At 44.1% G+C, this 22,552-nt stretch overlaps 2 protein-coding genes and 1 non-coding gene across 5 annotated transcripts in view; 1 reads left to right on the plus strand and 2 right to left on the minus strand.

Annotated features, from left to right (window-relative positions):
* The window catches only part of FARSB (phenylalanyl-tRNA synthetase subunit beta), a 53,545-nt gene extending 53,410 nt beyond the window's left edge, over nucleotides 1–135 (minus strand). The window contains exon 1 of the mRNA XM_024563891.3: nucleotides 26–135. Coding sequence (XP_024419659.2) covers nucleotides 26–83 — 58 coding nt within the window. The 5' untranslated portion in view covers nucleotides 84–135. The remainder of the gene's footprint in view (nucleotides 1–25) is intronic.
* An 11,368-nt stretch (nucleotides 136–11,503) lies between these two features.
* The window catches only part of MOGAT1 (monoacylglycerol O-acyltransferase 1), a 28,495-nt gene continuing 17,446 nt past the window's right edge, over nucleotides 11,504–22,552 (plus strand). Inside the window, exons 1-2 of one of the 3 annotated variants that reach the window (XM_053919121.2) lie at nucleotides 11,504–12,053; nucleotides 21,922–22,100. In XM_053919121.2, the coding sequence (XP_053775096.1) occupies nucleotides 11,960–12,053; nucleotides 21,922–22,100 (273 nt within the window). In that variant the 5' untranslated portion in view covers nucleotides 11,504–11,959. Of the gene's footprint in view, nucleotides 12,054–21,840; nucleotides 22,101–22,552 lie in introns of all 3 variants that reach the window. The other 2 variants (XM_045198390.3, XM_024564186.4) reach the window with 2 other exon arrangements.
* On the minus strand, nucleotides 14,302–14,407 carry LOC112308117 (U6 spliceosomal RNA). Its single transcript, XR_002975119.2, has one exon. It is a non-coding gene; the product is annotated as a U6 spliceosomal RNA (small nuclear RNA).

The following is a 22,552-nucleotide window of genomic DNA, read 5'->3' on the forward strand; positions in this document are numbered from 1 at the left end:
CCCAAGCCACGGGGCGGGCACTCACTGTAGGTCCGGCCCAGTGCTTTGAAAAGCAGATGCCGCTTCACGCTGACAGTCGGCATGGCGAGTGAGTGAGTCCACTGCGCCTGCGCGGCGAGCTCGTCAGGCCTCCGTGACCGAAGTGTGTAGGACCCGGTCCTTCTCGCGAGACTGTCTCGAATATTGCCAGTCTTCTTCCAACAGCTCCTACTTTTCTTTTCTATATGAAGGCAAGTAAATTACCACTATTATGCTCAGCAAATCTATGTGCATTGGATGAATAAACTAAAAGCTGGTAAAGGAGACAGAATTGGGTAAACTAGGCTACGGTTTGGTGGGCGCTACACTAGACAGACAGCAAAGGCCCTCTCTTCTCCGACCCCCTGCAGAGGGAGGGCGTCAAACTCGGTGGGCGGAGCAAGAGGGAGGGGGCGTATAGGGGGCGGGGCCTCAAGGTGGAGAACCTTTGGGGGCAAGTGGGGAGACTGTGAGTGGGCGGGGTTTGAGGTGTCCAGGGAGAAGGACGTGCAAATCCGAGTAAAGGGAGCGGGAGAACAGACCTCAGCTTTTATTTCATTCTTACATGGTCTCGTACATTTCTAAGCATTATACCTGTGCTTTGTTTCAACCTACAGCAGCCCCACAAGGGAGGCCTCATAAGAGAGCCTTTTTTAGAAGAGGAAACAGACTGACATTTAGTCAGTGCTGTTTACTGGCCAATGCTATGCTCAATCCTCTGACAGTATTAGCATATTTCTTCTTAACAACCCTGAGTGTATTGGGCTGAATAAGCCCCTCCATCCCCCACCCCCGCCCCAGAGATGTTAGATCCTAATCTTCAGAACCTGTAAATGTTGCCTTAAGTGGAAAGAGTCTTTGCAGATGAGGGATTTCAAAATGATGGGAGTATCCTGGATGTGTTAGAAAGGGCCCTACACAGAGAATAAATAGCATAAATGATAGGTGGAAAATAGACAGGGGGAGAGTAAGAATAGTGTAGGAAATGTAGAAGCCAAAGAACTTATAAGTATGACCCATGGACATGAACTATGGGGGGGAATGTGGGAAGGAGGGGGTGGGCAGGATGGAGTTGAGTGAAGGGGTGGAAATGGGAAAACTGTAATAGCATAATCAATAAATATATCAAAAAAAAGAAACTCAAATAAAAAAAGGGCCCTAAATGCAATCACGTGAGTTCCCATAAGAAGGAGGCAGAGGGAGATTTGATAGAGAAACACACGTCAGAGCTTGGGGTGATGCGGCCACAGGCCAAGGAATGCCAGCAGCCACCGGAAACTGAAGAGGCAAGAAAGATTCTCCCCTAAGCCTCTGGAATAGCCCTATACTGAACTTCTGGTCTTCAGAACTATGCGAATAAATGTATTTGTTTAAAGCCACTAAGTTTGTAATAATTTGTTGAAGCAGCCGTGGGGAACTTATACACCAGGTACTACCATTAGCCCCATTTCACAGATAATAAACCTGAGGCCCATGCTATTTGAATCACCCAACTCTCAAGGCAGAGCTGAGGCAGTTCCACAGGGGGCCTTGCCCTTATTTGTTCTACTGTCCAGTGAATTAGGGCCATGAAGGCCATTCAGATGAGGGGGCAGGGACTCGGTTGGATTTAGGCCTCCCAGATTGCCAATCAAGCAGTTTTTCACTATATTAGTAGCTTCCCTCCACGGCTGCAGGAAGTCCCTTCTCAGTGCCCAACATACGAGATTGGCAGATTTCCCGTTAATGGCAAGCATCTCTCTCCAATGCCAAATAAAACTCTCTGCTTCCAAACTGGTACTCAGGGCTCAGTTAATGAATAAAGGACTTTCGCAATTATTGCACGCTGACCTGCTCCCCTCTGGGCACTGCAAAGTGTTTCGTGGCCTCTGAAACTCAGTTTCCTTATTTACAGTGTAGAGATAATAATACACACCTTAGAGAATTATTGTAAAGATTAGAAATAATACTCATACATGACTAATACAGTCTTACATCATAGCTCCCAGAAATTGAGCAACTGCCAATACTGTCATCTATTCTTTTGGATAAAAAAGTAAATCACAGCCCTGGCTGGTGTAGCTCAGTGGATTGAGCACCGGCCTGTGAACCAAAAAGTAAATCATAGAAGCATATATACAGCATGGTGCCATTTATATAAAAATGAAAATGAAGTTAACTTAAAGAGGATATTGTTTAGGGATACATAAATAAACATCACAACTGAAAGGAAAAGGAATGATAAACACAGAATCTGAGACTCGTTGGTTCTGAGTAGGGTGGAAAGGATGCAGTCTGGGCAGCTGGGATACCAAATGGGTCTCAAAAGTACCAGTAATGTTCTGTTTAGCCTGGTATACCTCCGTGGATGTATTGCTAAGGAAGTAAAGACGAAGGTGGGAAATGAGCTGAATGTAGCACTTCTTGGGGCGTGGGGGAGACAAATGCTTGATGGCTTATAGATGAGTAGAAAAACAATAGAAATACTTAATATTTGATTTTTAAAGATATTTTTTCATAGAGAGCTTCCCCCCCAAATTTTAGTCTAATTTATAATTCATTTCCTTTATAAATTCTGGGTTTTAGGTTATGTTTTATTTTTTAAGGGTTCAAAAATGGTTTATATCATTATTATCCAAGTATAGGTTATGTTTTAAAAGCTCTTTCATCACCTAATATTTTTAAAATCATATATACTGCTTAAAGGTCTTGAACATGTTCTTTTTTTTTCCATTTAAATCTCAGATCTTTCTGAAATTTGTTTTGTTTTTGGATCAAGTGAATGAATCAGCTTTATTTTGTTTTCAAACAGTGATCCAGTTAACCCAATACAATTTATTAAACCACTTTCTTTTTCCCTGCAGATTTTAAATACCTCTTTAGCATTTATTAAATCTGCATACATATTTGGATCTATTGCTAAACTATTCCATTGTCGATACCAAACTACTTTTAATTATTAGAGCTATCTCATACAGTTTAATATTTGGAAGAGTTGGTGTACCTCCGAAGACTTCTTTTTCAAAAATATCCTGACTATTTTCTCATGTTAATTTTTCTAGATGAATATTAGAATTTTTGAAGTTTTGAAAAACATTTTTAAAATATATTTTAGGAATCAAATGTAATCTGTGGGTTTAGGGATTGTCCTAACCAATAACTACAACCTCCACGCAAGTTTTTTGTTTCATTTTTTTTTTTTATTGGCTCTATAGAGAGGGGGAAGAGAGAGATACATCAGTTTGTTGTTCCGCTTACTGATGCATTCATTGGTTGATTCTTTTTTTCTTTCTTCCTTTCGTTCTTTCTTTCTTTCTTTCTTTCTTTCTTTCTTTCTTTCTTTCTTTTTAGAGAGATGGGAAAGGAGGGAAAAAAAGAGGGAGAGAAACATCAATGCATGAGAGATACGTTGATAGGTTGCCTCTTACACGCCCCCAACCAGAGACCTGACCCTGCAACCCAGGAATACACCCCAACTGGGAATCGAACCAGCGACCTTTTGGTTCACAGCCAGCGTTCAATCCACTGAGCCACAACAGCCAGGGCCACTGGTTGATTCTTGTATGTGCCCTGACCAGAGATCAAACCCGCAACCGTAGTGTACCAGGATGACTCTCTAACCAACTCAGCTACCTGGCCAGGGCTCCACACAAGTTCTTGAAGTAGCCAGGCAGTGGCCCACCTTAGAGCCTTTGAACCAGCAGATCCCTCTGCTAGAATGTTCTTGACCCTGGACTCCTGCAAGGCTAGCTCACTCAGCTCCTACAAGTCTTCTCAGAATGACCTAGCCCTGGCTGTACTATTTATTATGGTTGTAGACATAAATGTTTCTCTGTGCTAAAACCTAAGTTCCATAAGGCAGAGGTTTTTGTGTTTTGTTCACTCATATATGCCAAGAGCCTCAAATAGTGACTGGCATAGGCAGACTCTCAATAAATACTTGAAGTTTTTTTTTTTAATGAGAGGAATATTTGGTATATTAAATTTGTTAAAGTAGATACTTCAGTAGAAAAAATGGGAAAAAGAAAATAAACAACCAATTCATTAAATAATGCGTTGGCCAAAAAGCTTGTTTCATTTTTTCTGTACATGGCTCTGGTAGTGCTTAGTGGTCTTTAACTTCATTTGAAACAATTTTGCTAGATGGTATTGTGACAGCTGCCATATCAGAGTACATTTTAATAAAACTTAGCAAATTGGTGAATTTTTGTGCAGCCATTTTAATATTGAAGATGGAAGAATATATGCAAAATTTGTTGGCATGTTAAGCTTTATTATTTCAAAAAAGGTAAAAGCACAACTGAAATTTTTAAAAAAAGATTTGTGCAATGTATGGAGAAGGTGCCGTGACTGATCAAATGTGTCAAAATTGGTTTCCGAAGTTTCTTGGCACTTTTAACATTTTGGCCAAATAATTCTTTGCTGTGGGGCTCTTATTCATTGAAAGGCATTTAGCAGCACCCCTGGCCTCTACCCACTGGAAGCTGATAGCAGGAGATAGCTGACATGCTCAAAATATCCAAATCAATCAAGTTATGGGTGAAAATGAAAAATGTGTCTTTTACATTATGGAAAAAAATAAACGAACTTTTGGGCCTACCCAATACAATCAGAAAACAAAAAGTGAGGAGGGGAGGAGAAATGCAAATTAAAACAATGAAAGCAGGGCTCTTTTCTCCCAGGAGACTGGCAGAGATTGAATAAATAAATGATACCACCGTGTGTTGGCAGAGGTTTAGGAAGCCGACATGAATAGACACGCCTTTCATGACTATAAATAGCAGTTTGGCAATATGAATCAAATTTTAAAATATGTATTCCCTTTCAACAGACTGATGGTCGCCAGATGGGAAGGGGGTGGAGGGGCTATGTGAAAAACGTGAAGGGGATTGAGAAGTACAAATTGGTAGCTGCAGAATAGTGATGGGGATGTGACGTACAGCACAGGGAATACAGTCACTAACACTGTAACCACTATGTTTGGGGCCAGGTGACTTCCTGGGGGGTCGCTTTGGAAGTTCTGTGAATGTCTAACCACTGTGCTGCACACCTGAAACTAACATGATATCGAATGTCAACTGTAATTGAAAAAAATTTAAAGTTTTAAAATATTTATTTTCTCTGATTCTGAAATCTCACTGTTGGAATTATTCTAAGGAAATAATCAAGCAAGTCTTTTCCTGTTTGTAATATATAGGAAATTGGGAACAACCTAAAGTGCAACAATATGGAACTTGACTAAACCAAGTCTGAAAACTCCATGTAATAGAATACTAATACTATGCAAATATCAAAAATGATACTTGAGAACTACATGTTCTAACACACACAAAAAAAGGCCACAACGTATCATGTGAAAACAAATTACTGGACAATATACTTAAAATGATTGTATGTGTGTACGTGAGTGTGAGCAAAAATAAAGCAACTGGTCTGTTATACACCAAGGCAGTAATAGTGGCCACGAGAAGAGCCCCCAGCTGTGTTCAGTTCTGCCTGCCTAATCAGACGCTGGTAAACAATCCAATCCTCTCATCCGCAGGCAGGCAGCGCCCACGTGGATCTGGGCGATGATCCTCAGTTTTCCCGTAATAAACACGTACCTTGGAGAAAGTTGCTGAAATGATGGTAATCATGTCCCGTGAGGCTCGTGGATTGGGCAGTAATTGGGAAAGAGATGTTGTCAGGTCTGAAGTCCTTCCTATGTATTTCAGATCCTAACAATGTAGTCCTGTGTCTGGTGACATTTCACACTGTGGCAGGAGAGTTTAAAATGGCACACTGGTGTGACGCACAGGGGTTTCCTCTCCAAAAACAAACACCGTCCACTCCCAGCCTCAGTTTCCTCACTTACACAATGGAGTAGGAACTGATCAGGAGGCTAAGGAGGTAAAAGTAGGTGGAAACAACTTGAAACCTGCAAAGTGCCCTTCGAATATTAAATATTTATGCTCCAGGTGACAGCCCATGTGATCAGAGACTGACTTGTCTCTGGTATTAAGCTTAGTAAAACTTGGCAGGCTGTCTCCAGGAAGGTGAGGCAGGGCTGTAAACTCAGGTAATAAATAACACAGTTTACTATAACTGGCCTTGTTTTAATTGTGTGTCTACAACTGGTCCTGTTCTGGCTTAAACCTGATCTGCCTTGCCTCTAAATTTCCCGGGGCACTCTAATTCCTTTGTAGATTACCCTGAGACTCTTCTTGGATTTCTACTGATGGATCGATCTGGAACCAAAACGGTCTGCCAGACCCCCCAAGAATCAGGCTGATCAGTCCTGACTTTCTCATTGTCATACCCATGGTTGTTTTAGTTGTGTTTTTAAAATAAACTTGTTAGACACTTTATATTGTTGACAATGCCCTCATTCTTGAAATTCTTCTTTCTTCGTTTTCCTATCTCGGCCCTCCTCTATTTAGCTCTCTGGATTTGTGTACTATCTGTACGTGCGAGATAACACAAGATAAGAGTCACTGATTGAAACACTGTATCTACTGCTGACTAACCGGGACCTTGGACCAGTGACCAAATACTGGCAAACTTTGGTTCCTTATAAAACAGAGATAATAGTGAGACCTACCCTGTAGTGTAGCATAGGGGGGTTGTGCAAATTGTAACAGAAGTAGCTCATGTGGGGGGTTGACACACTGTGGAGACTTGATAAGTATTAATTCTCTCATAGCCCCTGCTACATCCTACACTACCCTTCCCCACCTTCAGTGTGGGGTACCCTCCAGTGTTATCTCTTTGGTGATCTTTTCCCCAAAAGATCTCAGTTTCTGCTACCACCAAAGCACAGATGGCTCCCATTCTAATCTCTGCCCCATATTCTTCTGTGTGTATTTCTTATCCGCTGCTGAACATTCGCACATAAAAAATGATAGCAGCCAGAACTGGGGGAAGGGCATGTGTGAAAAAAAAGGAGTAATAGTAGACCAGAGCAATCAACATGTAACAGGTGGCTATAAACACCTAAAAAAATACAGTATGAGTGCAGGCCCCTCCACTGGTTGGACCTTCTTGGAAACTGGAAGGAAGCGATGGTGGCGGCTTTGCTTCCAAAGACGCTGCTGCTGGAGTTACTGTCTGCCTCCCTTAAGAGTCTGCCATGGGTCCTGGCTGCTGTGGCTCAGTGGAGTAAGTGCTGGTTCCATTCCCAGTCAGGGCACATGCCTGGGTCGTGGGCCAGGTCCCCAGATAGGGGTGTGTGAGAGGCAACCAATGGGTGTTTCTCTCCCTCTCTTTCTCCCTCCCTTCTGTCCTCTCTAAAATAAGTAGATAAATCAAATCTTTAAAAAAAGAGAGAGAGTCTGCCTTAGACCCAGGTTGGCAACAGTAAGCATTCCCAGCCTTTTACTCCTCATTCCTCCCTTGCTTAAGTTCCCAGGCCAAGTGCAAACAGAAGTGGGGAAAGTGGGGGTGAAGGTCATGGGAAGACAAAAGACATTTAATAAATATTGGTAATTACCATAATAATTTCTAAGAGGAGTTGTTCATAGTGTTATAACTTGAAGAGCACCTATTTTGTAGAGAAAACATCATATACTAAATCGAACTAAAGGAAAAGCAATAGTTAGTTGAACTTGTGTCAGTGGTGCTTTCAAAGGAGAAGGGGAAAGGCAGGAAGGCAGGAATGCCGTATAGTCGGAGACCTTGCCTGTGCCTATAGCAACAAGAAAATGGGTGGGAAAGCACACATCGAGCAGTAATCACGGCGGCCGTACAGCCTCACTATCTCAGGCAAGACTCCTGCAACTTCAGTCCGAGCAAGCATACTTCAGACCTGTCAGCGTGACGAAGTAATTCACTGGGAAGACAATAGGGAGCAGAGAGGCCAGAGCAAATTCCTTGAATGTAGTTCCAAAGAGCCTTGAAATTAGAACTTCTCGAAAGAGGTTCCTCTGAAGCTACCATAGTGATGGCCTTGTGTTTGACTTGACTAGAGCTGGTCACTCTCAATGAATGACGGTACCCATGATGTTTAGGTTTCGTGTGTGGGAGAAAGAATATTTACCTTTATGATTAATGCACCATCTGAAAATCAGAACACTGACCTTTGTCCTAAACTGCCTAAAATGTCATGTAATAGAAAAACATTATCTGCCCCAGCTGATGTGGCTTAGTGGATTGAGTGCCAAAGAGTCACCGGTTCGATTCCCAGTCAGGGCACATGCCTGGTTCCCAGTCAGGGGTACACAAAAGGCCAATACCACACATCGATATTTCTCTCCCTCTTCCTCCCTCCCTTCCTCTCTCTCTAAAAAATAAAAAAAAAAATGAAATCTTTAAAAAAAAAGGAAAGAAAGAAAAACATCTTTTTGCTAGTGGAAGCTGGCTAACTGAAATACACAGGAACTGAATTACAACAAGGAAGTGACTTTAAATTACTCCTGCTCCAGAGCTGGCTGTTGTAATCTGTGAGTCAATCTGAACTGTCATCTTCTGTTCCTCAGTGTCGAGCAGTCGAAAGAGGAACCACACTCCATCAGTGGAATCTCAGATCTTCAAACAGGATAGTGTCGGCTTCCTATCACCACGCCCTCTTCAGGACTTGCCACAGCCAAGGTGCTTGAAACATTTTGGTTGAATTAATGTATTGAAAATTTAAGTATGTTTTACTACTCATATACATGTAATGCCAAGCATGTACTATGTGATTGGTAAATATTTGTTGATTGAATGAATAACTAACCCCCAAACCAAACTGTGACTAGTGTTGTTCTCTGTGTTATTCTTCAGTTTCAACATTTCTTCCTTCCTTGTGACATCATTTGAGGGACAGTTTATTATGCCACTTATTTGCTCAGACCTTGGAAACAAACCAACCTGTTTTCTTTTTGTTTGTTTCTTTTTTCTTCTGTAAGACAAACCTATTTTCAAAAAACAGAAATTGGTTCTTCTACTTAGTAGGTAAACAACTAGCTTGACCTTTGTCTCACTCTCTCTGTTGGTAAAAAGAATAATAGTACCTACTTGGGAGAGCTGTGAGGGTTACATCAGACACAGCCCACAGAGCACACAGCATAGTGTCTGCAAGCTAGTGAGCACTCAGCAATGCTGACATATCACACACGGTTTTTAGCTGTGACCCCATACAATTACTTACCCAAATGTTAGGCTGCCCCGCTCCACACACAGGAAAGCAAGAAGGAAGCAAGAAGAAGGAAAGGGAAGAAAGGAAGAAAGGAAAGAATGGAAGGAAGGAAGGAAGGAAGGAAGGAAGGAAGGAAGGAAGGAAGGGAGGAAAGAGAAAGGCAAATAAGTAGTGATTTCCAAATTGGGTTTTCTGTTCCTGTTTGATATTATTTAATTTGCTAAAACTACATCACCTCAGAAAGGAGGATGATGCTGAGAAGGTGGGAGCCAGGTTCCCCATTCCATTCTAACAAGAGAAGTGTTACTTGGATTTCTTTCATAAATTTGAGTTCTTTGAAGATTTTTTAAAATCCCCTGCTACAGCCCCCCACACCACATTGCTCTCCCCCTGTTCCAGTACAGATGTAGAGACTAGGTCTGCTCCCTGCCAGTAACTGGCTGGGTCATCTTGGGCAGATCACTTCACTTCTCTGCTCTTGGCTCCCTGTTCTACAAAATGTGTAGTTTGAAAAGATAATGTCTAAGCTTCATGTTTTCCTGTTAGTTTTAAGTTCCAGAAATCAACCAAACTGCTACAGATGAGTTGTCTTGAGTAGGATGATAAATTAAAACTCTCACATTTTAATTCTAATAATCGCTTACCTCCGATAACCCGGGACACAGTATGTACACAAATAAATGTGTTGGATGTTAAATGAACCAGTGAATGAGTTCATTGTTGATTAAATGGTGACAGGCTGGTGCATTGCCTGAGCCCTGGTGGGTCCATGCTTTGCTCCAATGGCTGTGGTGGGCGGTGACAGTTCTTTTCTACCAGGTAAGGCCTCTGGGAAAGTGGCAAAAGCATGATTCAGTCCCGTAAACTCCACGTGATTAGGAGTGAGAGTTGAGTATCTTGTTCTTCTTTACCAATAGATTGTGAATCCAATTTATCAACTAGCCCTATGATTTATAGCCCCCGTGCAGATCCCCAACCCACCTCTATTCTCCCTTGTACCACAGTAGATCAAGTCCCCCTCCTCTTCTCTTACCCTACAATAGCCTTCTCAGGGTCTCCGTACTTCCCCTCTTCTCACTTCCATTCAGCTCTAGACAGGTGCTCCTTACCCTCAGTCACTGGAACCTGCGTGTTTCTGTCAGGGCATTGGACACATTGGCACACACTTGACCATGCACTTATGTGTTTGTTCATTTGCTGCTTCTCCCGCTAGACTGTGAGCCCTGTGAGGACAGAGACCTTTCTTACTCATTATTGCAGCCCATCCCCACTCCCCACTTAGTGCCAACACGTTGAAGCCTTTCCACAAACAGTCAGGGAATGAATGAATGAAAGTGAATTCTTACAGACAAACAGACTGTGTCTGAATTCACGTCTTCGTCATCAGCAACAAAGGTAACGCCTGATGCAAAGCAGGTGTCAACGTAAATGTCCAAAACTGTAGAGAATTTTCATATAAAAGCTTGAGTCAAACTGATGACATGTGCTCTCAAATGTTCCCAAGAATAAGTTTTACAGCTTAATTTTTTTTAATTTATTGATTTTAGAGAGAGAAAGGAAGGAAGAGAAAGAGAAAGAGAGAGAGAGAGAGAGAGAGAGAGAGAGAGCTAGCGCAACCCAGCCAGGGCCCTAAGCAACTAAAATTAAGGAGGGAAGGTAAGGAAGATTATGTGGAGGTCGGAAAAAGCACGGTGAGGATTGAATTACAGGAGAACTGACAAGATTATGTGCTCTCTTAAGGGCTAACACCCCATTCAAGGAATTGCTTCTGGCATTCCTAAAGTGCGTTAGTCTTGGACATGGTTTTTGCCTCACTTCACCCCAAACTCCTTGTTCTCTATTGGTCTTTTTTGGATTTCAGCCATTGGACCTTTGTACGTGTGCTTCCGTTTGCCTGGACTAGATTCATCATTATAGTCCCAAGTCATTATAGTCCGAGTCAAGATCGCTTCTTCAGAGACTCCCCAGCCTCTCGATCTTGGAACCTTCTTCCAGTCATTCACAGCAGGGTTTCACGTTGCAGTCACACACCCAATTGTGTAGTTATCTTGCTTATGTTTGTCACCTCTCCTGGCCCCCTATCATTTGTACTCTAAGATCAGACTCCATGAATGACTCGGTTACTGATTGTATCCCCAGCGCCTAGAATGGTGCCTGGCATGTGGTAGGTACTCAATAAGTGTCTGTTGAATGAGTGAATAAATAAAGGATTTCCAGGACTCGTGTTGGAATCTGAGGACACGAAAGGAAGGAGGCCCGGTCCCCGTCCCCTCACGCCCAGTTTGGTTGTGGTGTGGGGAACACAGACCAATAAACAGGTGAGTAGCCAGCTCCCAGAGAAGCTAAGCCCCGCATTTTCCTCCAGCTGGTAGGCGATTCCTTGAACTAACCCTTCCCCAGCCGCAGAGGATTGAGAGGAAGGGGTGGGTTTAAAGGCGGATGCTGAAGCCGAGCGCACGGTGATCGATCAGCTGAACAATAGTCCGATTCCGGTGGTGATTCCAGGGCTTGCAGGAGCCCACGCTGCCGGCTCCGGCGGGCAGCCAGCTGATCCTTCTGGGCGTCCCTTGTGCCCAAAGCGGAGCGCTGTCACTAGCGCCCCCGCGCGCCAGCCAATGCGCCCCAGGCGCGCCAGCTGCTCCGTGGCCCGGGCGCGCGTGATTGGTAGCCCCCAGCCTCGGCCCCGGCGCGCCCTCCCACCCAAGCCAAAGTCCAGCCACCGCCGGCTCTGGGGCCGCCGCCTCCTGCCCTCCGCCCCGCGGGTACCGTGCGCGGGGCCCTGATCCGGCCGCGCACTTCCCGCAGGCGCTGCAGAGCAGCGAGGTTCCCGGTGACCACGGTCTGCGCTGTCCTCGCGGGGGCCGGGCCATGAAGGTCGAGTTTGCGCCGCTCAACATCCCGCTGGCGCGGCGGCTGCAAACCGCGGCGGTTTTTCAGTGGGTCCTGACTTTCCTGCTACTCGGTAAGAACCCCGCGTGCTCGCGGCGCCCCAGATCCAGGCAAAACACCGCGGTGCAGAGGACTCCGACTCCTCCCTCCCCGACAGTCCTTGTCCAAGGACGCGCTTCCAACCCTTATTCCCCCGTAAGCTGAGTGAACAGGTCAAAGAGGGCGTTTGGAGCTAACTGGGGACTGACTCTCCTCTTGTTTTCTTTCTCCACGAGAGCCTCCTGGAGAACCACTGTTTGCCAACTTTATTTTTCCCTGTGCTATTTTTCTTTTCTGACTGAGGTGTACCTTACCTACAACAAAAGACACAGACTGTACGCGTTAAGGTCCAACAGGTCTTGGCAAATGTACTCACTCACTTGTAACCACGACCCAATGGAGCTGTAGCACATTGCACTTCAACTCTTCAAACTTGATAAGCTCATTTCTCGAATAGTTGATTCATAAATGGGGAAACAATGCCCAAGTCTTTAACACCTGATTCCTTCCCGTCCCGCCCTCAGGACAAATAGCCGAGTTAGCATTTCCGTGTTTAAGACCTTCCGGATACAAAGCAGACTGCTCCTCACGTTGGGGTGGCTGGCCTCTGTCTGTCCATAGTTCCGCCCAGGAGTGCGCTTTGACCCGCTGCCAGGTGAAGCCCGCATAGAAACCCCAGGAGCCCGTCCCAGCGGAGCAGGGGGTGGAGGCGGAGTGGAGTTGGGACTGAGTTGTTCTGCCCTTGGACAGACAGGGGATGGCATGAGAGGAGAAGGAACTTAGTGGGGACTTAAAGTCTTCTGAAGGTGATGTCGTCTGTATGCTGTGAGGTCCGACAGCGGGCTGTACACTGTGGAGGCCCAGTAACAACGGTAACAGCAATAGTGAAGTCACTGCACGGGAGAGGTCCGTGCTTTCGAAAGGGCTTTACATTGTGATTGCCCGTCCGTGGTCCCAGCCCAGGCTGCACATTGGAATTAGTGGAGGAGCTTCTATGACATGGACGGACGCCCAGGCTCTGTCCCTAGAGTTTCTAGGTCTTTCCTTTCAGAATGGAGCTCATGCATCGAATGCGGGCGTGTGCAAAAGAAGGTTTACAGTTGTGATACAAATAAATATTGCAATGATTAATACATAATAATACAAGCATAAACTCAGTTTCACATACACCTGGAAAGTTGTTATGCACTGTGTATGTGTATACATACGTGTGCATGTACATACTTTATGTTTAAAAATGTAAACAAAATTCTAACAATCTCTCTGAGTGACTCTATTGTGCAGCTAGGGTTTACTGAAAGAGGAAATTCAAAACATTAACTCATGGCCAGTATGGCTCAGTTGGTTGAAGTATTGTCCTGTAGACGGAAGGGTCATGGGTTCAATTCCTGGGCGGGACACTTGCCTGGGTTGCAGGTTTGATCCCCAGTAAGGGCGTGTATGAGAAGGCAGCCAGTTGATGTTTCTCTCTCACAGCCTCTCTCTGAAAGCCATGGGAAAAAAGTTGATTCATTAAGTCCTCACAGGCCAAGCACACAGGGTGGAAAGCATCACACTCCATTTTGCTCCGGGCCAAAGGACCACTTGGTAATAACAGACACACTTATGGAGGGCTTAGCACATGCCAGCCCTATTCTGGGCAACATATGGTATTGACTGTGTACTCTTCCCATCAACCCAGTGATGTCAGGACTGTTCATACCTGCGCTTGTTGTATGGTACTTGTACAGATGAGGGAACTAAGGTGAAATTCAAGGTCACACAGCTAGTCAGAGATAAAGGAGCTGGATGCATTCCAAGTGTCCTACCCCAGAGTCTTTGCTTTAACCCCTGTGCTGCCTCTGTAGTGACTTGAACTTGGGGACTGACTTGCTTCTGAGCCATCAGCACAGGTCTGACAGTGCATGGTCCTTTCCTTTCATGGCACCTGTCATTGTTGTGTTTGTGTATGTCTGTGGTTACTTGAGAAAGGTCTGTATTGCCATCCTGGGCCAGAAGCTCAGTGAGGGAGCCCTGAGCGTATGCCTTGCACTGGAAGGCACTCAATAAATGCTTGTCGAATGCCTGCCTCCGCCCTGCCACCCCGGAGGCAAGCTGTTCAACCCACAGTCCGGATTCTGAGCTCCGTAATCCTCATAGCAACACTGTGAGGTAGGGGCCACCCCCGCACTCTTTTGCAAATGAGAGACCTCCCAGGTGTAGTGAGTCACTCAAGGTCACAAGGCTCAAAGTCAATGGAGAGCCACAGGGGTCAAAGGTAAGGACTAATTTTTTTTCCTTTTAAAAAAGTGAAATTATTCACAAATTTGTGTGTCATCCTTGTGCAGGGGCCATGCTAATCTTCTCGGGGTCTTTCCAATTTAGTGTATGTGCTGCCGAAGCGAGCACTGAGGACTAGTGACTTGGACATGACCTACAATTCCTGATTTGAATCGAAGTACGGTGGCTCAACAGACAGTTCATTTCAATGCTTATTTTTTTTTTGCATGCACTTCACATGTATGTTACTAGGAGCATATTATTTTGTATTATATATTTTGGAGATTTTATTATAAAGGATTTCAAAGATACAGAAAAGTAGAGAGAAGGGTATAAACTCCCATATTCCCATTATCTGGATTTACAATTATTGTAACAATTTGCCATGTTATCCATTATTTTGCAAAACATAATTTTAAACAAATCACATTTCCTCAATTATACCCAAAGTCCACTTGTATTGGTGATTTATTGAACCAAGATCCAAGCAAGGCCCTTGGGCGGCATTAGTTTTCCTGTGTCTGTATTGAGCGGCGCTCTCTCATTCGCTTTCTTGTCAGGGGAGTGTCGAGGAAGCCAGGTGAGCTGTCTTACCTTCAGGGTTTGTCGGATTGCTTTTTTGAAGCGGTAACCTATTCCCCAATTCCCTGAGCTTTTTTTTTTTTTTTTTTTTCTAAAATGGGAGTTAGAGTTAGGGCTCCATTAGATCGAGGTGAAGCCTTTTTGGCAGGGCACCTCCCTAGGTGCTGCTGTGTCTCCCATTGCCTTAGGTCAGGATGCAACCTCGTTGTCCCATTGTTAGTGCCCAAGAGTGATCGTATGGGAAGCCATCTGCGGGGTGGTAGCTAGCCTGCTGGACACAGAAGTTCCCCCTTTGCCTGGTGGTTCAAGTCTCTATTAATGAGTCTTGCCTGAATTGACTGTTTTATTTGGCTGCAAAAATGGTAGTTTTCTTATTCTTTCTTTCATTATTCATATATTAACCAGACTTTATGCAAGGAATTATTTTCCCCCCATTTTTAGGGCCAGCTGACTAACCTACAATTCAGTTCTTAGATGAAAAGTAGGATAAAAGCTTACTTATTTCTTTCCACCTATCAATTTTAAAGTAAGAAGTTGTCGTAATAGCTACTGCAAATGGTGAAAAGGGAGGTTTTGTTAAGTATATATATTAAGATCTCTAAATCAGAATCTTGGAATGCATTTTTCTTTCCACCATCAGGAAATGAGATTATAAACCCTTGGGATATATTTTAAAAAATAGCAAAATGTTTCAGTTAGTCATGAAATCAAACATTGTTTCCTTGAGATAAATGTTAAGTATGTGTCAATTTTTTTAAGACTTTATTTTTTAGAGAGAGGGGAAGGGAGGGAGAAAGAGAGGGAGGGAAACATCCATTGATTGCCTCTTTCATGCCCCCGACTGAGGACCTGGCTGAAACCCAGGCTTGTACCCTGACTGGGAATCAAACCTGCAAAACTTCAGTTCACAGGTTGGCACCCAGTCCACTAAACCACACCAGCCAGGTGTGTCATTCAATCTTACAACATTGTGTTAGTTTTAGGTGTGCAGTATAATGATTTGATGATATGCGTACATACTAAAAAGTGATCACCACAGTAAATTTAGTCAACATCCATCACCACACGTAGTTGCAAACTTTTCCCGTGATGAGCACTTTTAAGGTTTACTTTTAGCAACTTTCAAATATGCAATACAGTATTGTTAACTCCAGTCACCTTGCTGTACATGGTATCACCAGGAGTTATTTATCTCAAAGCTGGAAGTGTATGCCACCCTACTACCACCCCTCCCCCTCCATTCCTACCTCTGGCAAGCCCCGGCCAATTCTCTGTATCTACGAGTAAGATTTTATTTTATTTTTTAGATTCCACAGAGAAGTGAAATCATACAGTATTTGTCTTTCTCTCTCTGGCTTACTCCATTGACCTAATGCCTCAGGGTCTATTCATGTTGTCACAAGTGATAGGCTTTCCCTTTTTATGGCTGAATAATATCCCAGTGTGTGTGCGTGTGCGTGTGTGTGAGAGAGACATTTTCTTTATCCACTCATCCGTCGATGGACAACCCCATGTGTCACAGGTTATTAGGTTGATCGTTTACTTTTGAAACCCTGCTAACATCGATGGAGCAGTTGCCGTGGGTCAGGCACTGTAGCAGGGGTGTCCAGCCTGCGGCCCAGGGTGGCTGTGAATGCGGCCCAACACAAAATCGTAAACTTACTTAAAACATTATGAGGTTTTTTGTGTGTGACTCTGTGTGGCAATGTATTTAATGTGTGGCCCAAGACAACCCTTCTTTTCCCAGTGTGGCGCAGAGATGCCAAAAGGCTGGCCTCCTGTCAGTAGAGTGCACTCCATTCACACTTTGTTGGTCGACCCACATTCACCAATTGTGCATATCCAGGTGAGTGTGCTGGAGGCGGAAAGAGTGGGGGACACTGAGGGGGATCGCTGCTTCCCAGCTGCCGAGATGGGAAGTGCCCACGTAAGCACTGAAGGACCCTCTGTCTCCCAAATGCCGTAGACCGGGCCACTCTCCTTGCCAAAGTCTCTAGTCCACGGAGGGGAAAAAAGAAATACACATCCCTGGTTTTGCTAGAAGACTTCTGTTCTATAAAGCTAGCAGGACCTGGAGGATGCTGTGAAGCTGAAAGGGGGTCATTGGATCAGTGGTTCCCTCTTCTTGTCTGAGATTAGAAGTCAAGACTTGCCTGCAAATGTAGGTCCCTCTCCGAGGTTCCCACTTGTGCTCAGCCGGGCAGCAGTGCTCAGCCTGCGGCACATAATTATCAGTTATCTGTGTGATGCATAATTTCTCCCACCTTTTAATTTTACTTATTTTCAACCCTAGAGAAGCATTGAAAGAATAGTTCACTAAAGAGTGTTTTTATTCAAATTCACCAACTCCTAGCATTTTGCCACATTTGCTCTCTCTCTCTGCATGCGCGCACACACATACACACACTTTGCTGTTCCTGTTGCTGTTGACCGTTTGAAAACAAGAAATCATTGCATTTCAGCTATAAGCACCTTAGAGTGTGTCTTTGAAAAGAAGGATTTTGTACAGAATCACAATCCCATTTCTTTTTCAGGAAATTTATCAGTGATACAATAATCTTATTTGAGTCAGATTCATATTTCCCTAATAGTCTTTACATTCCCCTTTAAAGTGAACAGTTCCTATGCCTTTTATTTGTTCTTTAATCTCTTATAAATATGTATTTGTAAAAAGTCTCAGTTATCTTGTAGAATGCCCCACGGTCTGGAGTTGCTAGGTCATGCTCCCTGAGTAGGGGCAGGTTAAAGGTTGTGGCAAGAAGCCCGCAAGGGTAGTGCAGTATATTCTCCGTGAGATCATATCGAGCGGCATATGTCATTTTGTGACTGCCTTGGTGATGCTGAGTGCAGCGACGATGCATGCGCTGTGGCTGCATCTTACTCGTTTCAGACTTTGGTACCATTGAAGGGAGTGGGGCCTGGCAGCACTATTCACAACAGCCAAAGGGTGGAAACAACCCAAAAGTGCGTCCGCAGATGAACAGATACACACATTGTGAGGTGTCCATACATGGGAATATAAAAGGAATGAAGTGTTGGGGCGTAGCATGGATGAGCCTCAAAAACTCGATGTCTACGAAAGTGTGCGTAGATCATTCCATTTTTATGAACTATCGAGCACAGGTAAATTCATAGGAACAGAATGCAGATGATCGACTGCCAGGGGAGAAGGGAGAAAGGAGTAACTGCTTCATGGGTGCAGGGTTTTATCTTAGAATGATCTGAGTGTGTCAGAACTAGGTAGAGGTGGTACTTGCCCAACATTATTAATATTCTGAATGCTGCTAGATTAACCTAGTTAAAATGGCTAATTTACGTGAAGTGAATTTCACCTCGATAAAATAATGGTGGGAGGCAGGTGCCTCAACAGTGCAGAGGAAGTGGAGCCTATGGGAGTGTAAGTGATAGGGGCTGACCCGTGGCGTTTCATTCAGGAGGTACTAGGTCAAGGCCGCTGAAATTCAGGCCTTCAGTACTACTTGGTTTGTGCATCTAGACCATTTTAGCAGGTATCAACATCAGCTTTGAGAGCTGCACAATGTATTGGAATAGGCTTCGTATATTCCTTGTGTCTTTGACCTCCAATTTAGAAGAATCATGTTACCTTGGATTGCTTAATGAGATAAAAATAGAAAGTCGAGGTGATCTCTTCACCTAGTTTTTGTAGGGTTTTCTGCTTTCGATTCATTTTAGGACCAAGGGATTAGGAAAAGATTTTGGCGCTGTTCATGATGTGAAATACAAAAGGGTGTATGCAATTTGCGGAATGGGGGTTTAAATTAGAACAACTCCTTCAGATAGAAAGGCACTGAAGTGTATCCGGTGACAAAGATGTGTCTGCTCGGTGACCCAGTATTTGACTTACTGTCCTGTGAAAGTAAAATAAAAAAGCAGGGAAGCTTCATGAAAATGTACATTTATAGGCAAAATTTGTTAGATGCCCAGCTGTTCAAAGAGAAAGTAATGTTTGACTTAGCATTGACAAATGTTATTAAAATAACATTTATGAAAGTTATATTATCATATGTATAATACCAAACAGCTAATGTGAGAACAGGGTGAGTGATAAAATACAGAATAAAAAATATGTATGATCAACCATGTTAAAGAAATATAACCTGTTCCTAGAAAAAAAAAAGATTACAAGGAGAGTTTTTTATTTTTATTATATTAAATTTATTGAGGTGATATTGGCTAATAAAATCATATATGTTTCAAGTGTATAATTCTAGAAACTCGAATACACTTACAATATATCACCTGTACATCGCATTGTGTGCTCACCAAAGCCTCTCTCCATCGCCATGTGTTTGGCCCCCTCTACCCTCTCAAGATCCATGCACGTTGCTGCAAATGGCAGGATTTCATCTCTTCTTACCGCTGGGTAGTGTTCCATAGCACGTATGTGCCACATCGTCTTTATCCAGTCATCCATCAAGGGACACTAGGTTTGTTTCCATGTCCTGGACACGGTGAACAACACTGCAATGAACATAGGAGTGCATATAAGGAAAACATTACCAGTAACTTTTGCTGGGTGACCGGAACATGGGTGACATTTTACCCCCTTCTACCTTTGGCATTCTCCCTGTATAATAGTAAATATATATACGTATATAACAACGGCTCCCATTCGCCAAGTGCTTGCTTCATGCCAGGCGCTGTGGCATCTCCATGTTTAGTGTTGCCACAGTCCTTGGACAGAGGTTCTGTAATTCACCCATTTCGCAGGGAAAGGAATTGAGGCTCAAGAACTAAAAGGACTTCCCTCAAGTCAGGCTTCTAGTTGGGGGAGATTCCCACATAAGTAGTACAATTCCAGATTCAAATCTTCATCATTATACATGCAAAACATATGATGAATAGTAAGGAGATGCAAATGTGTATTCAGGTAGAGGCCGTGTGTAGTTGGGGGAGTGGAACACTGACTTAGCAGCTGGGGGGCTCGATTTCTGGATCTGCTCTCCACTCCGTGGTTGAAATCAAATAAATTTGCTTTTCGTCTCAGTTTCTCCACCGTTATAGTTAAAAAAACAACAGCAACAAAACCCACAAACCCTGAACGTCTCATTTGCCTGAGTCTCTATCCTTATAAGCCTGCTTGTGCGCATGCAGTAAATACTTAGACGTTTATGATGTTAGGACCATTACTTGGGGGTGGTTTGGTTTTGTAAAAGTGGCGCATGGGTTTAGGGATTACGCAGACCCAGGTGCAAGTCGTTGGGACACTTAGAGTGCCTGGCCTCCGTTTCCACAGCTGCACACAGGGACTGTCCTGTGTTCCTTCGGGGCTGCGAGAAGGAGTAAGTGAGGGTGGGGCTGGTCGCTCCTCGGTAGCTCTCCTCTCCCCTCTCTGCTCTTAGCTCACAGGATGTACCTCAGAGGACAGAATAATGAGACCTGCCTACGTTTCTTATACACTGTTTGCCTGTTTTTGTAAAGCAAACAATTAACGAGTGGTGATAAATTGCCAGCACTCAGATCTGGGCAGTGGGAAGTAGGTGAAGCCAGATTCGGGGTCTGGCAGAAGTACCGCCTGAGGGAGAGTGGTTGGTAGGGTGACAATATGGGTGTAACAATTTATGGTTTTAATTTGAACATTTCACCTAAGATGTCATTTGGTGTGCCTGAGTGTGATAGTGTTATGTGAAGAATGACATGCTTATGATTTTGTAATAAAAAAGGGCACAAGCTGGACCCTGTAGAATGTCCCTTGTAGGAATGAGGGCAGAGGACACTCACTTGGCCTCGTTTCTGGTCTCATGGGAACTCTGTTGGTGGTCCAAGCATGCAAGACAACAACCCGTAGAGAGGTGCAGGGCTTACGCTTCCTTAATGCATTCTTTTCACCTTTAGCCCACACTCCTCGGTTGGGGTTCGAGTCTCTGTTTGGCTTAAATCTATACCAGGAAATTTTGTGATTTGTATGTTTCCCAAAGAAAACAATATATACACATACATGTTCTGATTTGGGCAGAAAAAAATCTGTGTCTATAAAACAATAATAGATCAAGATGCTGTTCCTCTGGTACTGTGATGGATCGTCGGGTCAGGATAGAGCTCCTTTTAACAAAGTCGACGGGCAGTGGATAGGACTTGGGGGCCTGAAGTCAGCCCTGGACCACGACTGCAGCCCATCAGAGCAGAGAGGCAGGCAGTGGCACTCCTTAGAGTAACAGTAACAACTGGCACTTGTTGAGCACCTGCTATGTGCCAAGCTTTATGTCTTCATGATCCCTCCTCTCTCGATGCAGAAATATTTTTATAAATATTTGAGTGCAATATGTAGCACAGACATAAAAAGGAAATCTCTAGCTTAGCTTAAGGTATTGCTTTAAGGCATGTATTCTTCTCATTATTACCCAGGTCAAGTTTTGTCAGCTTTTGCTTCATTAGGTACAAGAGCAGTTGGGTTTTGCTCTGTCATTGTGAAATGTTGCAAGTAGTGATTGATGAGCGAAGACGGAAAGAATCCCTTCCATACTCTTTCCGTCTCTGGCAGTAGAGTTCCTGAAAAGGAAGTTTGTCGCTAGCGTGGGCCCCTGTGTGAGCGCATGCATAACGGCCGTTCCTCGGTCAAGGTGAACACCTGTTGCAGGAACTCCTCTGCATGCCCCAGTCAGGCGTGATCCCCTGCTGCCCCTGCTGCCCCACCCCCCACATATCTCATGTCAGGGAGTCGTGTGAACTTTGAATTTAGACAGATCAACCACTTTCTTCTATGTGGCTTGTGCAATTCTCTGAACCTCTCTAGGCCTCCATCGTCTCTTCTATAACAAGGACGTTAAGAATACTGTGGCTGCTTCATTGATACTGTGGATATATGAGGATTACATGGAAATATTTTGGCAGAATACACAATGTGATACTTGGTATATAGTAAACATCCAGTGAATGTCAAATAATACTAGGTCATTGCCGTCTTGATTTATTACCCACTTGAACTGAGGCTCAGTTTAACCCCCTTTGTCTGTGTTAAGTCCCCCTGCACGGGCCACTGATTGGACAACGGTGAGCAGGTGCCAACGGACCCTGATGCCTGAGGTCTTCCTTTCTTGCAGCGGAGGTGTGCATCGGAATCCTTCTGCTCCTGATCATGTACAACTATTGGTTCCTCTACATCCCGTATTTGACATGGCTTTACTTTGACTGGCGTACCCCCGAGCAAGGAGGCAGGAGGTCCAACTGGGTCAGAAGCTGGGCCGTTTGGAAGTACTTTAAAGACTATTTTCCAATTCATGTGAGTAGACTTGTTTTACATAGTATGATTTTGAGAAGAATGAAACACTTTTATTACACATGTTTCAGACTTTTCCCCTTTTAGGGGAGAAAGCCTACATACAGGTCAGCCCAAGTTACTGAATGGACTGTAAGCTATATCGAAATTTAGAAGGCTAGTGTGAGGGGCTCTGGGCTCAGGAAACAGATAAAAATTTGGGGGCCCTGGCCAGTGTGGCTCAGTTGGTTGGAGCGTTGTCCCTTAACGAAAAGGTTGCAGGTTTGAGTCCTGGTCGGGGCACGCTCCTATGTTGCGGGGTAGATCCCCGGTCCAGGTACATGCGTGAGAGAGGTTACTAATCGATGTTTCTCTCTATCCCTTCCTCTCTCATCCCTCTCCTCTCTCTAAACAATATAAATAAAAAATGTCCTTGAGTGAGGATAAAAATATATTGGGAGAACAACTCTAACCCA

Source organism: Desmodus rotundus, chromosome 2 (genome assembly GCF_022682495.2).
Source record: "Desmodus rotundus isolate HL8 chromosome 2, HLdesRot8A.1, whole genome shotgun sequence".
NCBI lineage: Eukaryota > Metazoa > Chordata > Mammalia > Chiroptera > Phyllostomidae > Desmodus > Desmodus rotundus.